Source organism: Dendrobates tinctorius, unplaced genomic scaffold, assembly GCF_039654945.1.
Source record: "Dendrobates tinctorius isolate UK_male_01 unplaced genomic scaffold, ASM3965494v1 ptg000070l, whole genome shotgun sequence".
Taxonomy (NCBI): Eukaryota; Metazoa; Chordata; class Amphibia; order Anura; family Dendrobatidae; genus Dendrobates; species Dendrobates tinctorius.
In genome coordinates, this window is record NW_027361738.1 from 46,059,191 (window position 1) to 46,079,073 (window position 19,883).

General features: G+C 44.7%; 1 protein-coding gene across 5 annotated transcripts in view; it reads left to right on the forward strand.

The window, feature by feature from the left end:
• ZMYND11 (zinc finger MYND-type containing 11) overlaps positions 1–19,883 on the forward strand; it is an 82,456-nt gene that overhangs the window by 23,196 nt on the left and 39,377 nt on the right. For 3 of the 5 annotated variants that reach the window (XM_073581619.1, XM_073581618.1, XM_073581616.1), the window contains exons 3-6: positions 2,751–2,910; positions 12,867–12,920; positions 15,479–15,640; positions 18,035–18,112. In XM_073581619.1, coding sequence (XP_073437720.1) covers positions 2,751–2,910; positions 12,867–12,920; positions 15,479–15,640; positions 18,035–18,112 — 454 coding nt within the window. The remainder of the gene's footprint in view (positions 1–2,750; positions 2,911–12,866; positions 12,921–15,478; positions 15,641–18,034; positions 18,113–19,883) is intronic. The other 2 variants (XM_073581620.1, XM_073581617.1) reach the window with 1 other exon arrangement.

The window sequence follows — 19,883 nt, forward strand, 5'->3', positions numbered from 1 at the left end:
CCAGGACATTAAAAATGGATCGTGGCTGGGTCTCCCAGCAAGACAAAGACCCAAAACATACAGCCAAGGCAAGGTAATAAAGGAGTGCCTCAAAAAGGAGCACATTAAGGTCATGGAGTGGCATAGCCATTCTCCAGACCTTAATCCCATGGAAAACTTATGGAGGGAGTTGAAGCTCCGAGTTTCCAAGTGACAGCCTCAAAATCTTAATGATTTAGAGATGATCTGCAAAGAGCAGTGGACCAAAATTCCTCCTGACATGTGCGCAATCCTCATCATCACAGACGTCTGATGCTGTGCTTGCCAACAAGGGTTTTGCAACCAAGTGTTAAGTCTTGTTTTCCAGAGGGATCAAATACTTATTTCTCACTGCAAAATGCAAATAAATGTATATAATTTATACAATTTGATTTTCTGGATTTTATTTTTGATATTCTATCTCTGTGTCAAAATTAACCTCCCCTTAAAATAATAGACTGTCCATGTCTTTGTCAGTAGGCAAACTTGCAAAATCAGCAAGGGATCAAATACTTATTTCCCCCACTATATGTTATACTCCAGTCATAGTGGAAAGTCTCCTGCAGAAAGAGGGGCCGAATTTATTCAAGGGAATCTGTCAGCAGGTTTTTGCTACCTCATCTGAGAGCAGCCCAATGTAGGCAAAGAGAAGCTGAATCCAACAATGTATTACATACATTACTGGGTGCAGCTGTTCTGACACAATCAGAGTTTTTAAACTTACCATGAAGCAGTGCTGAGGAAGCTAACCCCGCCCACACCAGGCTCTGTATATACAATGTCCATAGATTGTGAGGTGCCCATCACAGAAGGGGGCGTGTCAGACTAGCATGCACTAGACTGCTGTGTCCAACAATGATAACCTACTAGTGCTAGAACACTCATTGTGAGCAAACAAAACCACTGAGCTTGATAAGAGAGACATCGCTGAAATCTGTGTTTTAACACCTACCTCATGCTGTCTTCAGATTACATAGCAAAAACCTGCTGACAGATTCCCTTTAAGAAGCGCAAGCCTGTTTATGAATTTGGCTCATATTTTGGGCCGCCCGAGCTGCAAAGTCAGAGAATGTACTCGACTTTCTGGCATAAATTTTAGTGAATTTGTTGAGCTGTGTCAGGTCGTGCCCCTCCTGCTGAACCCCAATTTTCTGGAAGAGGCACGTTGCGCAAAAATGTGCAGTTTTTATTCACAGGTTTTCTAGCACATAAGACCCAATTTGTTATTGCATTTGTGCTTTATGTTTTGTTTTTGTTGTTTTCCATCTGTTTTTCATTTGCACCTTATTTGTCAATTTTATAAGTGTTTGTCCCCCCTTTTTTCTTTTTTTTTTCATCCTCGCTATTGTGGGGTCTCCTAAGATTTCTGGCAATTAATTGTGACTTTTTTTTTTTAAAAAAAAAAACAAAAAACCTCTACTCCAGTGTCTCCCCACAAGTTTTGCGACACTTTAGCAGAAACTGTGACTTTTCTGCTTTAAAAAGGTTCAAAAAAGGTAAAAGAGAAAAATGAAAAAATTCATTTTTGGTTTGCACAAAATTCATGTTGCACGTGCGCATTTTGAAGGATTTGATGCAAAAATGTCAACGAACAGCACAAGACAAAAAAAGTGACTGATAAAATTGCAAATGATGAATCACACCTAAAGTCTTTAAAGGGGTTGTCCAGGTTGGGGGCTCAAGGCTGCAGTTACTGTGACTGCAGACTTGTGAATTCTTACAGTGTGAACAGTGTGTGCTGTCAGGATCCGCCAGGAGTGGGCAGTCATGCGATTTCCGAGTAAACGTGTCGGGCAGTCACGCACCCACCTACTCCTGGCACCTGCTCCGGAGAATCCTGACAGTGGGCACACTGCGTGTTGTGAGGATATTCACAAGTTTGCAGTCACATACAATGAATACCAAGGCTGGACAACCCCTTTAATGAATTCCTCATTTTTTATTCTACTCGTGAATAAGTAAATCTATCCACTGGTGAGATTCCCACCGATCCCTACAATGGGGGGCTTTTGTCCTCTGGATGCAATGACGGTGCTCGACCGCCATTGCACAGAACATCTTATCCTTGATCCCATAGAGAACAAGGGTTGAGCATACGCACTGCCGCTTCATCCATATAGGACAGAGTTTTGGCATTCGGTGGTGGTCTCAGCCGTCGGACCCCACTAAACTAACTATAAGTTACAAAATCCCCAGATTTATCAAATTAGAAATAAAAATTCTGACTGCTTTGTTTTTGTGCCGTGTTTCTGGTTGGCTTTGTTTTGTAAGAAAGCAGAGAAGGTTCACGAGTCAGAATCCGCCCTGAGATTTATTGTTTTCATACTCCACTGAACAGTTTCAGCTCTGCCACTAATCATTCGGGAATTGTACAAAAAGTCAATGATCTCGTGATCCCCATTATGTCCGGAGCATGTACTGATATGTGTACATGTGTCCGAGGCTTCGCGGGAACGTTCCACCACTGTCCCAAGTCATCGGACTCCTAGTCATCCATATAAGCCAAGCAGAAACCTTTACCATTTAGGAATGTTTTGTCCCGTTGCCGGATGGCCTTGTCTTCTCACTCCCTGCCCTTCATACTTCAGATTGCCCAGTGTTGGGGGGGATATAATGTACGTAATGCTCAGCTCATCTGTTCATAGTCACTGGCCACACACACCAGCTGATCTTCTTCCATGGTTTGGTAAAATAATCAGTTTAATGATTATTTCCCTTTTGTCAACCACCAGGTACATGACCCGTGTCCATGGCATGCACCCAAAGGAAATCACTCGCCAGCTCAGCCTTGCTGTTAAAGACGGCCTGATAGTGGAGACGCTGACCGTGGGGTGTAAGGGCTCCAAAGCAGGGATCGAGCAGGAGGGCTACTGGTTACCGGGGGACGAGATTGTAAGTATTACCCCTATACATGCGTCGGTGCTTTCTCACAGGTGTGTATATGGCATGGACAGATTTAGTAGTATGTTTTTTATGTTTCCCCCCCCCCCCATTCACGTCATCTTATGATATCTGTGTTGATTCCTATTTATACTTTAGGTAATGGTTTCCCAATGACCGAGCTCATATCAGTTTCCCAAAGCTTCTTTTTCTTAAAGGACTATTCTCTTAAATGCAGCTCCTACTTCAAAGATAACTGCCTTGGTGATCCGCTGATCACTGCGATCCCGGAGCTTTGAGGTATTACATACCAGATGTTCAAGTGGATCACGTAATACCAGGACGGTCCAGATCGGCCATCATCAGTCTTACTTAGTTCCTACCTACCCCGGCTCTTGTTGGGACGTCCCTATATAGTGTCCATATGCCCTGGTGGGACATATCTACAGGGGTACAATCAGATCACTGTGTCACTTTACCTTCTGCTCTCCTGATATTCCACCCGGACCATGGACTGCATCAGTCCCTCATCACCTCCTGCACACTACTCTTATGTGTTGTACTCTGGCATGCTGCTCCGTTTCGGAGAAAAACTTAAGAGCGCAGCCGGGACACAAGGTGACTAGTCCAAGAGGTGCGTCCCCAGCAGCTTCTCCCTGCCCACTCAGCTGCACTGAGAGGTCTCTCCCTGTGTGTATAGGGGGACCAGTCTAGCACTGCCAGCAGGGTCCTGCCTCTTGGACTATTCACCTTGTTCTCACGGCTATGTTGATGTGAGAATAAAAAAGCTGTGACTCTTGGAAGAAAGGAATGAAAAAAAAGAAAACTCAGAAACTAGTCGGTTGGAAGAGGTTACTCAAAATTAGCACAGCCTCTGTCTACAGACTTTGTCTGGTAATGTAGCTATGATCCATTCAAGTCAATGTCGCAGAGCTGCAATACCAGACAAAGCCTGTAGACAAATGGTGGCATTGTTTTTGGAAGAAGGCAGACATGTTTTTCTAATCCTAGACTACCTCGTTAATACTTGTACGTTAATAAAGGTTCATGTTATCACATGGTAACTGGAATCATGGGTACAACATGTGCTACAGGTTGTGAACCAAGGATTTACAGCAGGGATGTGGAGTCAGAGCCCATTTTGGTGGAGTCGGTGTCATGAAAATTGAGAGTCGGAGTCAGGTTTGGCTTACCGAGTCCACAGCCCTGATTTACAGTGTCCGCACAAATATTGTATGCGGCTACTGGAGACATAGGCACTAGTCCACTGTTGAGGACATCATTTGCATCAGTAGAGAGCCCCAACATGTAATATTGGGAGTCCAGTACTGTGTGGGTGATGGGTGCCCTTGTATTACAGCCATGAACAAGAGGTTTACTTCCAAAACGCGTCAGTGTTTGATGACCTGTGTTCAGTGGTTTTAGCACATATGGAACATACAGTAAATGCGAAGGACGGAGTGCTGGCTTCTCACTTACTGGAATGTGTTTTTTCTTTTCTTTTTTCTCTGTCTGCACCATTATAGTCTATGGCCCGTCGGCACGTACGCCTGAATCCTGTTTTGCGGGGAGTTCAGACGTAAGCCCCGACAGGACCATCGAACAGGTGCCAAAATGCAGAGCAAATGCACCCTAACGCAGAGGTCACCAAACTGTGCCTCGCCGTTGTCTGGCAGCTTTGTACCCGAACTAACAACCAGCCACATAGAGCAGGTCACAAGGTGGTGACTTGTGAATAGTCCCCCCACAGAAGAGCAGATCTGGATGCACATACACTGGCCTTGGGGATAGAGAGATGTATTCAGTATGGTATGCTAGAGACAGAATGATACCCCTCAGTTAAAGGGGCGCTTTAAGCTGGATATGATAATGTAGCAGGAGTGCTTCAAGCAATAATACTGAATGTAAGTACGGGGGACCCCTAGATGTGAGTGTTCTGCCCCGGTGTGATTTCTGTGGGAAGCTTCGGCTGGTATTATACTGATAATGAGGGCTCTGGATGTCGATACTGTGTGGAAGGGTAGCAGGGTGGAGCTGGATGTCACTACTTGGGGGATTCTGGATCTGACTTTCAACCCTCTTTCAGGGCTGAATGTGACTCTCCAGGTTAGAAAGGTTGGGGATCATTGGCCTAATATGTAGGGAGGCCTCTCGACTCTCCTCAGCAGATAGCATTGGGGGAAAAGGCTAAGGATCATTGGCCCAACGTGTAGGGAGGCCTCTCAACTCTTCCAATAGATAACATCTGGGGAAAAGCTTAAGGATCATTGGTCTAGCACAATGATCCCCAACCTTTTACCCTGACGTTATCTGTTGGGGAGAATCGAGGAGCCTCTCTACATGCTAGACCAATGATCCTTAGCTTTTTCCCCTGACATTATATGTTGGGGAGAGTCAAGGAGCCTCTCTACACGTATCTTGTAAGGAGGCTACTCGACTCTCCCCAACAGATAACGTCAGGGAAAGAGTTTGGGAATCATTGGTCTAACGTGTAGGGAGGCCCCTCAATTCCCCCTAACATAACGTCGGGGAAAAAGAAGCATTGTGCTGAAATTTAACCTCTGATCCGTCTGTTTATAGGGCAGATAAGCTGCTGCCATCAGTGTCTTTTTATTCTTTCTCCCCATACAGAGCACATGTGTACTCCGCAAACTTATTGTTATCATTTATTATTATAGCGCCATTTATTCCATGGCGCTTTACATGTGAGGAGGGGTATACATAATAAATAGGGTAGAGCTGGTCATGCAGTGGTTTGGTGGATTGGTGGTTACTGCAGGTTGTAGGCTTGTCGGAAGAGGTGAGTCTTCAGGTTCTTTTGGAAGGTTTCCATGGTAGGCGAGAGTCTGATATATTGTGGTAGAGAGTTTGAGTAGGGGGGATGCTGGGGAGAAATCTTGTATGCGATTGTGGGAAGAGGAGATAAGAGGGGAGTAGAGAAGGAGATCTTGTGAGGATCGGAGGTTGCATGCAGGTAAGTACCGGGAGACGAGGTCACAGATGTATGGAGGACTCAGGTTGTGGATGGCTTTGTATGTCATGGTTAGGGTTTTGAACTGGAGTCTTTGGGTAATGGGGAGCCAGTGCAGAGATTGACAGAGGGGAGAGGCCGGGGAATAGCGGGGGGACAGGTGGATTAGTCGGGCAGCAGAGTTTAGATTGGAGGGGTGCGAGAGGGTTAGAGAGGAGGCCACAGAGCAGGAGGTTGCAGTAGTAAAGGCGGGAGATGATGAGGGCATGGACTACGGTTTTTGCAGATTCTTGGTTGAGGAATGTACGGATCCGTGACATGTTTTTGAGTTGAAGTCGGCAGGAAGTGGAAAGGGCTTGTATATGTGGTTTGAAAGAGAGATCAGTGTCAAGGATAACCCCGAGGTAGCGAGCTTGTGGGACTGGAGAGAGTGGGCAGCCGTTTACTTTAATTCATAGGTCCGTTGGGGGGGGGGGGGTCGCGTGAGATGGGGGAAAGATGATGAATTCTGTTTTGTCCATATTAAGTTTTAGAAATCTAGCGGAGAAGAAGGATGAAATAGCAGACAGACATTGAGGGATTCTGTTTAGTAGGGCGGTGATATCTGGTCCAGAGAGGTAGATCTGTGTGTCATCAGATTAGAGGTGATGCTGAAAGCCGTGAGATTCAGTGAGCTGTCCGAGGCAGAAGGTGTAAATTGAGAAGAGCAGGCGCCCTAGGACTGAACCGTGCGGGACTCTGACGGATTGGGGGCACGGTGAGGAGGTGGTGTGCAAGTTGGAGACGCTGAATGTCCTGTCTGTTAGGTATGACGCGATCCAAGATAGGGCCAAGTCTGTGATGCCAAGAGATGAGAGGGTCTGTAGTAATAGAGAATGGGCCACTGTGTCAAAGGCAGAGGACAGGTCCAGGAAGAGGAGGACAGAGTAGTGTCGCTTGGCCTTGGCGGTTAATAGGTCATTGGTGACCTTAGTTAGGGCAGTTTCAGTGGAGTGGTGTGGCCGGAAGCCAGATTGTAAGTGGTCAAGGAGGGAGCAAGAAGAGAGGTGGGAGGACAGTTCAAGATGGACGTGTTGTTCCAGTTTTTTTGAGGGGAGATGTGATATTGGAGCGATAGCTAGATACAGAGGATGGGTCAAGAGAGGGTTTTTTGAGGATAGGTGTGATTGAGGCATGTTTAAAGCTTGAGGGGAAAACACCAGTTAGTGATAGGTTGAAGAGATGGGTTAGGGTTGGGATGAAGACTGTGGTGAGGTTTGGGATGAAGTGGGATGGGATCGGGTCAAGTGCACAGGTAGTGAGATGTGATCATGAGAGTAGAGTGGAGAGTCGATCTTCTGTAATGGTGGAGAAGTTGATTTTTGAGGATGAGGGCTGGGCAGTTAGGAGGAAGGGCTCTGGGGGTTGTTGACAAAAACTGTGTCTGATGTTATCAATCTTCTCCTTGAAAAATGAGGCAAAGTCTTCAGCTGAGATGAGTGGGGAGGGAGGAGATGCTGGGGGGGCGGAGGAGAGAATGGAAGGTGTTGAATAACTATTTAGGGTTGTGAGACAGGGAGGATATGAGAGATGAGAAGTAGGTTTGTTTTGCTGCAGCGAGTGTGTCCTTGAAAGTAGCGAAGGACTGTTTGAATGCGATGAAGTCCTCATTGGAGTGGGATCTTTTCCATCTCCTCTCAGCAGCCCTGGAAGCTCGCCTCAGTTCTTTGGTCAGGCTGGTGTGCCAGGGCTGTCTGTTGAATTTGCGAGCTTTGTTATGTGTGAGAGGGGCAACTGATTCCAAAGCTACAGCTATTGTGGTGTTATATAGAGCAGCAGCGGCATCCGCATTGTGTAGGGGACTTATGTCTTTAAGAGGAAGAAGGTATTCAGACAGTGTGTAGATAAAGGTATTTAAGATTTCTGTGAGGGTGTGCAAGTTTGTTGGGGTGGGGATTGTGGACCTGGAGAGGAGAGGGTAGAGAATGTAAGTAGGATGATGTCAGAAAGAGGAAGAGGTGAGTTAGAGATGCTAGATAGGGAGCAGAGGTGGGTGAAGATGAGGTCTAGTGTGTGGCCATCTTTGTGAGTGGCTGCAGAAGATCATTGAGTGAGGCCAAAGGATGAAGTGAGGGATAGAAGTTTAGTGGCAGCTGAGAGGGAAATGTTAATGGGGATGTGGAAGTTGCCCAAGATAATAGTGGGGATGTCAGTGGAAAGGAAATGAAGTAGCCAGGTGGTGAAGTGGTCAAAGAAGGTGGTGACTGGCCCTGGGAGGGCAGTAAATGACAGCTAGTTGGTGGGGGAGTAGATGCGCACAGAGTGCACCTCAAAGGAAGGGAGGGTAACCGGGAGTGGCAGTGGGATTGTGGTGAAGGAGCAGTTATCTGACAGGAGAAAACCAACTCTTTCACCATGCTTGCTGCTGGTGCGGGTGGTCTGGGAAAGGTGGAATCCACCATATGAGAGTGCAGCAGGAGAGGCTGTGTCAGAGGGGGTGAGCCAGGTTTCGGTGATGGCGAGGAAGGAAAGTTTGTTAGTAATAAAAAGATCATGGGTGAAGGAAAGTTTGTTGCAGACAGAGCGAGTGTTCCACAGAGCTCCTGTTAGTGGGACTGGGGAAGCGGGGGCCGGGCAAATGGTATAAGGTTGGCGAAGTAACGGAAAGTTGTGATTGAGCTTGGATGGGAGGTTGAAATGACTGTGGGAATGTGGTGAGGAGGGCCAGGATTTGGAGAGATATCGCCGACAGTGAGGAGGAGCAGAGAGAGTGTTAGCAGGAGAGGGCATTAGGGGGCTGCCTGTGTTTGGAGACAGAGGATTGTATGTTAAGAAACAGATCTGAGGAAGAGGTGAGATAGATGGGGAGGATTGAAGAAGAGATGAACAGTTCCTTGCTTGGTGTAGGGATTAGGGGGGTTAGCAGAAAGTTAAGGATTATAGGGGTCAGAGTGAAAACAAACAGAAACATTGTTTACAGTGATCCTTTCCAGTTACCTTCTGTTCCCTTCTGGTTCAATTCTGGATTAATTCATATAATCTCACACTTATATGATACACACGGCATACTTGTGCTATGCAATATATGTGCTACAAAGTGCATTCAGGTGTGAAGCTGAGAGGAGTGGTCTGGGCTCATCTTGGTCAGACAATTAAGAGTGGACCAGATGCATATGATCAAGCCAAAGTAAACAAGGTCATAAATAACACTGGGGTAAAGCAGGGGGTTAGTTGAAAGACATACCGAGTGAATATTAGGAGCAGAGGTAAGAAGTCTGTGTGGAAAGCTGTGTGACGTACCAAGTGAATACTAGGAGCAGAGGTAAGAAGTCTGTGTGGAAAGCTGGGTGACGTACCGAGTGAATATTAGGAGCAGAGGTAAGTCTGTGTGGAAAGCTGGGTGACGTACCGAGTGAATATTAGGAGAAAAGGTAAGAAGTCTGTGTGGAAAGCTGGGTGACGTACCGAGTGAATATTAGGAGCAGAGGTAAGAAGTCTGTGTGGAAAGCTGGGTGACGTACCGAGTGAATATTAGGAGCAGAGGTAAGAAGTCTGTGTGGAAAGCTGGGTGACGTACCGAGTGAATATTAGGAGCAAAGGTAAGAAGTCTGTGTGGAAAGCTGGGTGACGTACCGAGTGAATATTAGGAGCAGAGGTAAGAAGTCTGTGTGGAAAGCTGGGTGACGTACCGAGTGAATATTAGGAGCAGAGGTAAGAAGTCTGTGTGGAAAACTGGGTGATGTACCTGTAGGGAGAATAGATAAATTTAAATAAAGTTGAGCATGCATGTGTATCAGGGGGTCAGGAGAGAGTGTTTTTAGCCAGTAGCAATATGTATAGCTGCCTTAAGAATTTACAGAGTCACCACAGACTTGCAGTAGAGTTTGATCCCCTCTATAGCAGGATTGTGGGACTATTCGGTGCCATATTGCTGCCCAGTACAAGCGCTGAGTTTTTCAGTGCAGTAATTGTGACATGATCCTTTTATACAACCGTGTAGATATGTTACAACTCTACATCTCTGTGCGATACATGTTTCTTTCTTTGTATGTATATAGTTTTTTTTTTGTGTGTATGTGTAAAAACAATACAAAGTATGGTGGTGACTTTTTGTGAAAGTTCGTCATATGAATTGGCTGTACGGATGTGTTCACACTGAGGTTTTTTTTTAGGTGTTTTTGGAGCAGAAACTCTCCAAACTGTGCTCAAAACTTCTCAAAAACTTTGGATTTCTGATTAAAATAACCCTGTGAACACACCCTAAGGCTATGTGCACACAGAGTCTTTTCAGGAGTTTTTTTGGAGCAGATCTGCTTCAAAAACACCTGCAAAGTATTGCATCAGAAATACTTGAAAGACGCTTCCTATTCATTTCCATAGTGAAACCACTTTGCTGTTCATATGCTCAGCCATTTCAACCTTTCCTGGTGAGTAAAAAGAGAGTACATATCACTGTCCATTCAGAAGGCTGCAAAAAAAACACTTTAAGAAAAACCCTTCCGTGAAAAGAAAAGGCCATATGCACACACGCCTTTTAGATGCCAATGCATCCGCACCGTTTTCCCAGACGAAGCCGCTACAGGAATGTGCCGGCAGCTTTGTCCTCAGTTTTCGAACCCTGAAACGGTTGAAAGACGTGATCTAATATGGACCATGTGCACAGTTTTGTTTTTTTTTTGCTGTGCTTTGTGCTCATTTTCTGGAGTGCTTTTTTCATTCGGATTCTGGACACATTTATCTATTTTGCTTATATAGCACCATTAATTCCACAGCGCTTTGCATACATTATCATCACTTATCATCACAATCTATCGGTATTTTGGCGTGTGGGAAGAAACCAGAGAACCCGTAGGTAACCCACACAAACACGGAGCCATACGCCTCCAAAAAACTTCCCAAAGAAGGAGCGTTTCTTGAAGCCGTTTCCGCTTGAAAACTCATAGTTTTTGACCGCCAGAAAATAACCTCGGCATATAATCCTAAACGGTATGTGCACACACAGGGTTTTGTGAGGAGTCTTTCGGAGCAGGTCTTATGGAAAAATCACAAACTGCTTGAAAGGCTCCTGCTATTCCGTTCTGTTGTAAAACCATTTGTTCGTTTAGTCTTTTGAGAATTTTTTTTCTTCACTTAAAGTCACCTGGTGGGGGAAAAAAAAAGTGTTCATATAATTTTTTTTTGAAGCGAAGCCTAATTAAATCCTCCCCAAACTATGCGGTGTCCATTCAGAAGACTGAAAAAAAAAAACAAAACCGAATGAGGAAGCAAAAAATTCCTCCAAAAACTCCCAAAAGAAGTAGCGTTTCCCGAAGCAGTTTCTACTAGAAAATTTGTGAGAGTTGAACTTCTCAAAAAAACCTCCATGTGCACAAAGCCTAATGTTTCGGCAGTTCTTTTCCTATCCGGTAAGCAGGATGATACTGCCAACAGAGAAGCATTCCCATGGAAAATCATTCCCATAATTGCAGAGACATGATTAGTTGAGCTAACTAATAAGATCCCCTGCTATATATTGTATTTATATTGACCAATGAATGGTCCAAGTGATGGAACAGATTATTGCAGGCAATATTTATTAATCATATGGGTTTATATCAGTATAATTGAAATATACCATCATTGTGATTTCTGTGATCTATCATCATCAAAATGGGCTAAATGCATAAGACAAGTACAACTGTAAGATAAAAGTTTTAAAGGGAATCTGTCACCAGGTTTTTTGCCACCTATTCTGAAAGCAGCATAATGTAAAGGCAGAGATCCTGATTTCAGTGATGCGTCAACAACTGGGCTGCTTGCTGTAGTTTTAATAAAAATGCTGTTTTATCTGCTGTAGATCTATCAGCTGTTGAGTGCTGAGCTCTGTATAACCCCGCCCACACCTCTGATTGGCTGCTATGCGCAGTGTACACAGAAAGCTGCCAATCAGTGGTGTGGGCGGGGTTATACAGAATTCAGCATTCAGAGAACTGGTAGATCAGCACATAAATCAGAGACTTGATCAAAACGAAAGCAAGCACCCCAGTAAGTGACACATCGCTGGACTCAGCATCTCTGCCCCTATATTATGCTGCTCATAGATTGGGTAGCAACTACCTGGTGACAGATTCACTTTAAATGTCAAAGAGGAGCTGTTGTCATCGCTGACATGTCTATTTTAATACATATTACTAGTCCTCATGAAATCAACGTGCTGGAGCATATTTTCATAATTTATGGACGAACTGACATCTGGGCGTTACCAGTTTGGGGAGGTGTCATACACAATCTGACATTGTCCAATCGGTGTTGACAGTATTGGTTTGTGTTGGGACACACCCATTTGGCAAGGAGAATAGTTACACCCAGTTGTATATGTATAATTATTCAGGAGGAACAGCACAAAATAGATTTATAAGAGAAGGTGCTTTGGATTTGTTATAAAATGGTCAATAGAAGTATTTGGCAAAACAGACGTGTCAGGAGCGGTGATGGATCCTCCTCAGGCATCACCAGTATATAAGCCATTGTGGTTCTCTTTCTCCTGTTTCGTCCCTCTTTGGCAGTCCCCAGTACCGCTGCCTCAGGACTTTGTCTTGGTCCTGAATAGCATGCTGTATTATATCCCCCACTTAAAGGAGGTTATGAGATAAATACCCCATCCATAAGCTCGTCACAGGCCGTCCTGCTGCTTAGACCTTCTGCCGTAATCTGCAGGAAATACCAGTAGCAAAAGTTCGGTTTCCCTGCAGCGCCTCCGCAGGAGAAATAAGGCATTACATCTCCATTCATATACTGTATAGATATTAGCAGCTGTTCGCCCTCTAAAAAGAAAAGTGTCCCTTTTAAGTAGGAAACTAAAAAAACCCAACATATCTGTAATGAGTGATACACGAAAACATTTGAGCTGGGCCTCAGCGGACCTCTTGTTTTCTAGCATTCTTCTTACCTAATGTGTTCATTTATACCTGATGATTTTGCAATCCCTCTAGAATATGCCAATTCTGTTTAGCACAAACACTTTTGTAAATTATTGCAGATGAAACATCACCAAATTCACGGAAGAGAGGGAAAATCAGTGAATTCACCTGAGGTTTGTTAAAGTGCTTTTGATATCAAGCTTTGCAAGTATGTAAGCCACCACTTTCTTTTGTCATTTTCCATAGTTGAAGATGTGGGAACCCTAAATAATATGGGAGGCAAGTCTGCATTGGGGGTTAATGACCGTAAACTGCAGTTCATTATTCATGTCCCCTCACTAATGTTATAGGTGGTGAACATGTAGATTGCAGCATTGTGAAGCCCTACAGAAATGGAAGAGCCTGTAATGTGTTGCCGCTCTGCCTTGTCTTTAAATACCCCCAAAAATTTGCTAAAAAATGTGCATATATTGGATGTATGGATTACTAGAAATGTCAGGCTGCTGTCAAGGGGTTGTCGGGGTTATATAGTGTAGATGAAGCCTAGTAGACCACGTCTAGTGTTGAGCACAGTGGCCATGTTGGTAGTCCATAGCCAACGGACCACAGCCCTGCAGACCTCCTAAGTGCCGGCATCCCCAATGCCTCTTCTGATTAGTAGGCCGGCAGCAAAGTCATCGTGACAGCTGGACACATGCATACTAATCAGAAGAGGCACCAGGGATGCCAGCAGGTAGGAGGAGATCCGCAGAGCTCCGGTCTGATGGCCACGGTCTACTCACTTGGTTGTTGTACCAAACTTTTGCTCCTCTCTAGTACAGAGTGCTATTTATTTTCATTATACCTTTTGTTTAAGGTGTTGTCCACTTCCCAAAAAATTACTTCCTCGCTCACTAATTGACACATTCCTTGCCCCAATTTACTCAACGAAATTCAGGGTATGTTTACATCGAGGTTCCACAAAAGGCAACTTTTATTCTTGAAGTCGATTTTAAAATAAAAACCGCGTTTTCAAAATAATTGTGTGATTTGTGCAGAATTCATTATCGCTAAATCTGCAATATTCACCAAAGTGAAGTTTATGAAGTTTTGATTTAAACATAAAGTGAATTATTTACCCAGCTGTCCTTTGATTTCCAATGGTGCCGCTTTCTCTGAAGATTCCAGCAGTGGCGCCAGGTTTGGCATTTACACTTCTGACCCTGTGTGCGCCCTGTCGGCTCGTTGTCAGTCCTGGGTGTGAAGGGGGCTGTCTGACCTGCTTATTTCAATAGCTAAACCAGCTCCTTTCTCTGTGCATCCATCGGTCATGACAAGGAATGGTACCTAGGTATTGGAATGAACAGTCAGTAACCCTGATGACTCGCTGACTTAGAAAATTGTTTTTTGCGTTTAGTTACGGGGCCAGTAGTGAAGCTGACGAACCTGAGAACCTTACAAATACCTGCAAATAAGGGCCCTTGGAAATAAAAGTATAATTGTAAGTAGTTTAGAAACCTAAAGGTGTTTTTGAGAAAAGGACAACCCTTTTAACTTAAGCACAAGCTGACTGTCCAAACCAAGCGGGAGCATTTGGTGCACTCAAGTGTGACCTGACAGCTCAGGGCACCTTCCCTCCAACTTGTTTTTCATCTGACTCCTGTTGGGAAGGTGCCCTGAGCTGTCAGGTCACACCACACCAAGGGTGCACCGAGCGCCTGGGTTTGGGTCCACCGAGCGCCTGATTTTGGGTCCTCCGAGCGCCTGATTTTGGGTCCTCCGAGTGCCTGAGTTTGGGTCCTCCGAGCGCCTGGGTTTTGGTCCTCCGAGCGCCTGATTTTGGGTCCACCGAGCGCCTGATTTTGAGTCCTCCGAGCGCCTGAGCTTGGGTCCTCCGAGCGCCTGGGTTTGGGTCCTCCGAGCGCCTGGGTTTGGGTCCTCCGAGCGCCTGAGTTTGGGTCCTCCGAGCGCCTGAGTTTGGGTCCTCCAAGCGCCTGGGTTTGGTTTGAACAGTCATTTTGTGCTTTAATATGGTGCAGGACCTCTATTTTTTTTAGCCAGTTTACACCATTCATGTAGTTTTTTCAGTGTGGACTATTCCAAGATCCTGCTGAGGGCCATTTATAAAATAAGGAACGCTGCCTCCTTGGCTCTAGGCTGCAGTATAAGAGGCCCTGTTATAAGTATTTTTAGTTTTTATAAGACATAGTTGAAGTTGAGGAGTGCGGTATAGGAGGCAAGACACTTTTCCTTATTTTAATCAGTGCACGATCAAGAACAAGTCTGTGTTACAATATAACAGGGATGGAAGAAAACTTCCAAATCAGGACCAGCTTAGCATTCACCTAGTGGGGGATGGCTGAGATTAAATAAAAGAACTTTAATTTGATTTTTTTCTCCATCACAAACAGCGCCACCCTTGGCCATAGGATCAGCCTGGTATTGCACCTGAGCTTGAATTAGAAGCCTCGTTTGTGAAGTGCTGCCTAGCAGAGGTAGCTAACTTTTCATAAGTCAATATATGACCCGTTAACAGGTATCTTCAGATTTGCTGGAGATTTCCTACTACTATTCCTTTTTCATTGTGCAGAGGCTCAAACGCCATCCCTAGAATTGAAGAGCAACACATTGCACGCTCTTGCAGCCCTGACGGGTTATCCTCTAATGGCTAATCGACACTTTAGGTTCAGCTACTTACCTTTCCGCACACCCCGACCTGTTACCTTGCCAAATAACCATGTGTTTCTCCTAGGATTGGGAGACCGAAACTCATGACTGGTACTGTTTTGAATGTCATTCCCCCGGAGAGGTGATGATATGTGACCAGTGTTTCCGTGTGTACCACCCTAAATGTATACCTGATGATTTAAGACTCAGGGATAGCAGTAATCACTGGCAGTGCCCAGTATGCAAGGTAAGGTCATATCTGATTCCATATGTAAATGGTATTTACTAAATTAATACTTACATTCAAAAAAGTTTTTTTTTTTTTTTTTATGAATACATGAATCCCATCTTTTAGAGCCATTCTTATAATTGGATTTGCAAAAATAGCAAATTCTGAATGAGATTTTACAAATATCTCAAATGGACACTCTTCACAATAGACTGGAAGGCTACTGGATCCTGGCTGACCAAGATCCTATCCCAATGTGTAGTAGGTGTAATAATAATAATATTCGCAAATACCTCCAATTAGAAATGCCGTATAGTACTTCTGATTAGCTATGTTGCCTACCCGCATGTACAGGGCATTGCAATAGCTTAGGTATCTATGGTTACAACTGCTTATATAGTAACTGTTAGTTGCTAGTGGTTGTAACCATGGATACCTAAGCTACTGCAATGGGCCTGCACATGAGGCTAGCAACATAGATTATCAGGAGAACTACGCTACATTGCTAATTGGAGGTACTTGCTAGATCCTACATGTTGGGATAGGATCTTGGAGATGGGAAAATCCCCTTTTAGGCAAAGTGCACACAGTTTTTTAAGTTTTTTTTTATTTTTGGAGCGGGTCCACTTAAAAAACAAAAAAAACAAAAAAAAAAAAAAAAACACCTGAACAATGTTTTCACAAATTGTTGAAAGATTCTTCCTACTTATCTCTATTATAAAACAGATATGCCGGTCACGTATTCAGTCTTTTTAGCTTTTGTTTCTGATTCAGGTTTTGAAAAATGCCTGATGGGGAAAAAAAAAATACAAGTCACTTTTTTGAAACTCTGAAAAACAAAAAACTCCTCAAATAACTTCCTGAAGAAAACGCTAGTTATTTTAGTGTTTTTTTTGTTTTTTTACTTTCCAAATCTTGTCACTTCTTTTAAGTGGTTCCTGATGGGATACGCTCAGAACTATACGCTGTCCAATCGGAAGGCGGCAAAATAAGCTTCGGGGAAAATCAAACTTCCAAAATGTTTCAAATTAGCTCCAGGAAAACGAAAACTCTTCCAAAAGCTTCACGTGGTTTCCACGTAAAAAACCCATCGTTTTTGACCATCTCAAAAAAAAAAAAAAAAAAATCTCTGTGTGCACATGGCTCTATGTTGACCGGCATAATACACCCCGCCCGCAAAGTAGAAGAATTTAAGTAATCGGGAGATTGAGATGCTCAAGTCCTCTAGTAGCACTGAGAAGGTAACAAAAAGAATGTAAAGCAAAGCTTGGATCAACACATGCGTAACAGCCAGTATAACAAACACATCATCCAGCCATTAGAAAACAGAACTATGCTTGGACATCCCTCCTGAAAAATAGAATAATGTCGTAACCGAAGGGCAGCAACTAAAATCCTCATACAGTTCCATCAAGGTAAAAACGGAGGCATCGAGCAACGAATTACCGTAACTTGTATCCTAAAAGAAAAGGAAAAATAAAAAAAAAATGTATAACTGAAGTGTTATCATCTATAATGCACGTTGAACACCGTAAAATCAGTATTCTCCCCCCAAAAATAGCAGATTTGCTGTTGTTTTCTATTAATATGTTTCCTATTTTACATGGATTTCACGGTGGTGCCATTAAAAAAATTTAACGCGTCCTGTAAGAACAAGCCCCAATGTGGCTATGTCGGGGAAAAGATTTTTTTTTTTTTTTCCTTTTTTTTTAAAAATTAGTTTAAAATAAAAAGAAAAAAAAAATGACCAAATATGAAATGTGTCAATTAAAAATGTCCTAGCGATTTTGAGTGTGCAGCTCCTATGCATTGTATGTGTCTCCATGGTAACAGACCACAAAGAACCTCTGCGTAGTCTGATCTCACTCCCTTCTGTCTGTCTTCTGCTTCTTACGTTCCTACTAGTGATGAGCGAGTATACTCGTTGCTCGGGTTTTCCCGAGCATGCTCGGGTGGTCTCAAAGTATTTTGGCGTGCTCGGAGATTTAGTTTTCGTCGTCTCAGCTCCATGATTTGTGACTGCTAGATAGCTTGAATACATGTGTGGAATGTCTGTTTGTTAGGGAATTCAGACATGTATTCAGCCTGTCTACAAGTCGCAAATCATGCAGCTGAGATGACGAAAACAAAACCTCCGAGCACAACAAAATACTCGGAGACCACCCCAGCATACTCGGGAAAACCCAAGCAACAAGTATACTTGCTCATCACTAGTTCCTACCAGAGTAGCAGAAAGGGGCACGAGGTTTCCACCCCATGAGCGCGCTGTGGTTCTCTCCCCCTTCACACCCTTCATTATACAGGGGCGGCCGACGTCTTCCTATGTCTCCCGTCCCCCCGTACCCCTCCTGTAGGCGCTCACATGGCGGTGACGGCGGCTCTTGTACCTTTGACTTTTCCTTTGTTCTTTAGACTATGAAGAAGAAGAACGCCAACAAGCAGGAGATGGGTAAATACCTGCGATTCATTGTGTCCCGGATGAAGGAGCGGGTAGGTGATACTTCTAGTGAGCTCAGTGTCCTCTCCAGCACATGGTCATCGCAGGAGCAGCCATGGTTCTCACATGCATGTCTTGTGCTCATTTCTGCATTTTCTTTCCTCGCCGCCTTATTTCTTTGCAGACGTCATATTAGATTGTTACGGCCAAGCTTTCTGTCACGTCGGTGGCCGTCTAGATCATCTGTAGGGAGTGTGACTAATGTGCGTGCCGATGGGCTGCGTTGGGCCTCATTCATTTTCTCGCGGACCCTTAGACTTAGACTGCTGATCACACGTAGGAGAACGTTGGACATCGGAACAAGGCCTTACTCCATCACTAATTGCCCGATGGTCAGTAAGCCCGAGAGCTCGATGGTAAGGCTACGGTCAGACGGCCATAGGTTCTCTCATCCAGGAGAACCGGGGCAATTGTGCAAATGACGCTGGCCTCAAAATGATCGGAGCTTGACACGAGGGTCCACACGGTGGGATCTGATTCCATAGCACGCCGAGGAGAAGAACACGATTCCTCCATTCTGTGACTCATCCGAGTGCAGTGCGATGGTTTTCACACACTCAAAAGCTGGATGGCATCTGACTCCTAAGTGAAGTCACAGCACGCTGCGTTTTTTTTTCTCTGACCAGTTCTGTCATTGGAAAAACTCTTTCGTCTGCTCTGCCCCAATGGGTAACATCGGCCCAGTGCGATCTGATAAAACATTGGCTAGCACTCGTCCCACGTGTCCGCTGGTGTCGGCCAGCCCTAAAGAGCGATATCTGATATCTGATCGGACTGCCGGGCCTCCAAGCAGGGCACAGACAGACAAGACTTTCATTCCAGAAGATCACTTTACCACCGGTTTAGTCAATCATTCCTTCTTTATGGCAGCACGCAAACAACACCCGGTCAGACTGAAGGAATAGTTAATACAAAAAACATTGCTGCCTCCGTGATCCATGACAGCAAGGTTTATTTTTTTAATCCTACTACCAGAGAAATACACGAAGTGATATTAATATTATATAAATCACTATTCCACTATTAATTACACTGATGACTGGAGACATTACAGCGGATCTGTCCTCCCTCCTGTAATCACTGCAGGCACACTGACACTGGCCAATCACTGCAGACACACTGACACTGGCTAATCACTGCAGGCACACTGACACTGGCCAATCACTGCAGACACACTGACACTGGCCAATCACTGCAGACACACTGACACTGGCCAATCACTGCAGACACACTGACACTGGCCAATCACTGCAGACACACTGACACTGGCCAATCACTGCAGACACACTGACACTGGCCAATCACTACTGACACTGGCCAATTACTGCAGACACACTGGCCAATCACTACTGACACTGGCCAATCACTGCAGACACACTGTCACTGTCCAATCACTACTGTCACTGACACTGGCCAATCACTACTGTCACTGACACTGGCCAATCACTGCAGACACACTGACACTGGCCAATCACTACTGACACTGGCCAATCACTGCAGACACACTGACACTGGCCAATCACTGCAGACACACTGTCACTGGCCACTCACTGCAGACACACTGTCACTGGCCACTCACTGCAGACACACTGTTACTGGCCAATCACTACTGTCACTGACACTGGCCAATCACTACTGTCACTGGCCAATCACTGCAGACACACTGACACTGGCCAATCACTACTGACACACTGATATTGGCCAATCACTGCTGACACACTGTCACTGGCCAATCACTGCAGACACACTGTCACTGGCCACTCA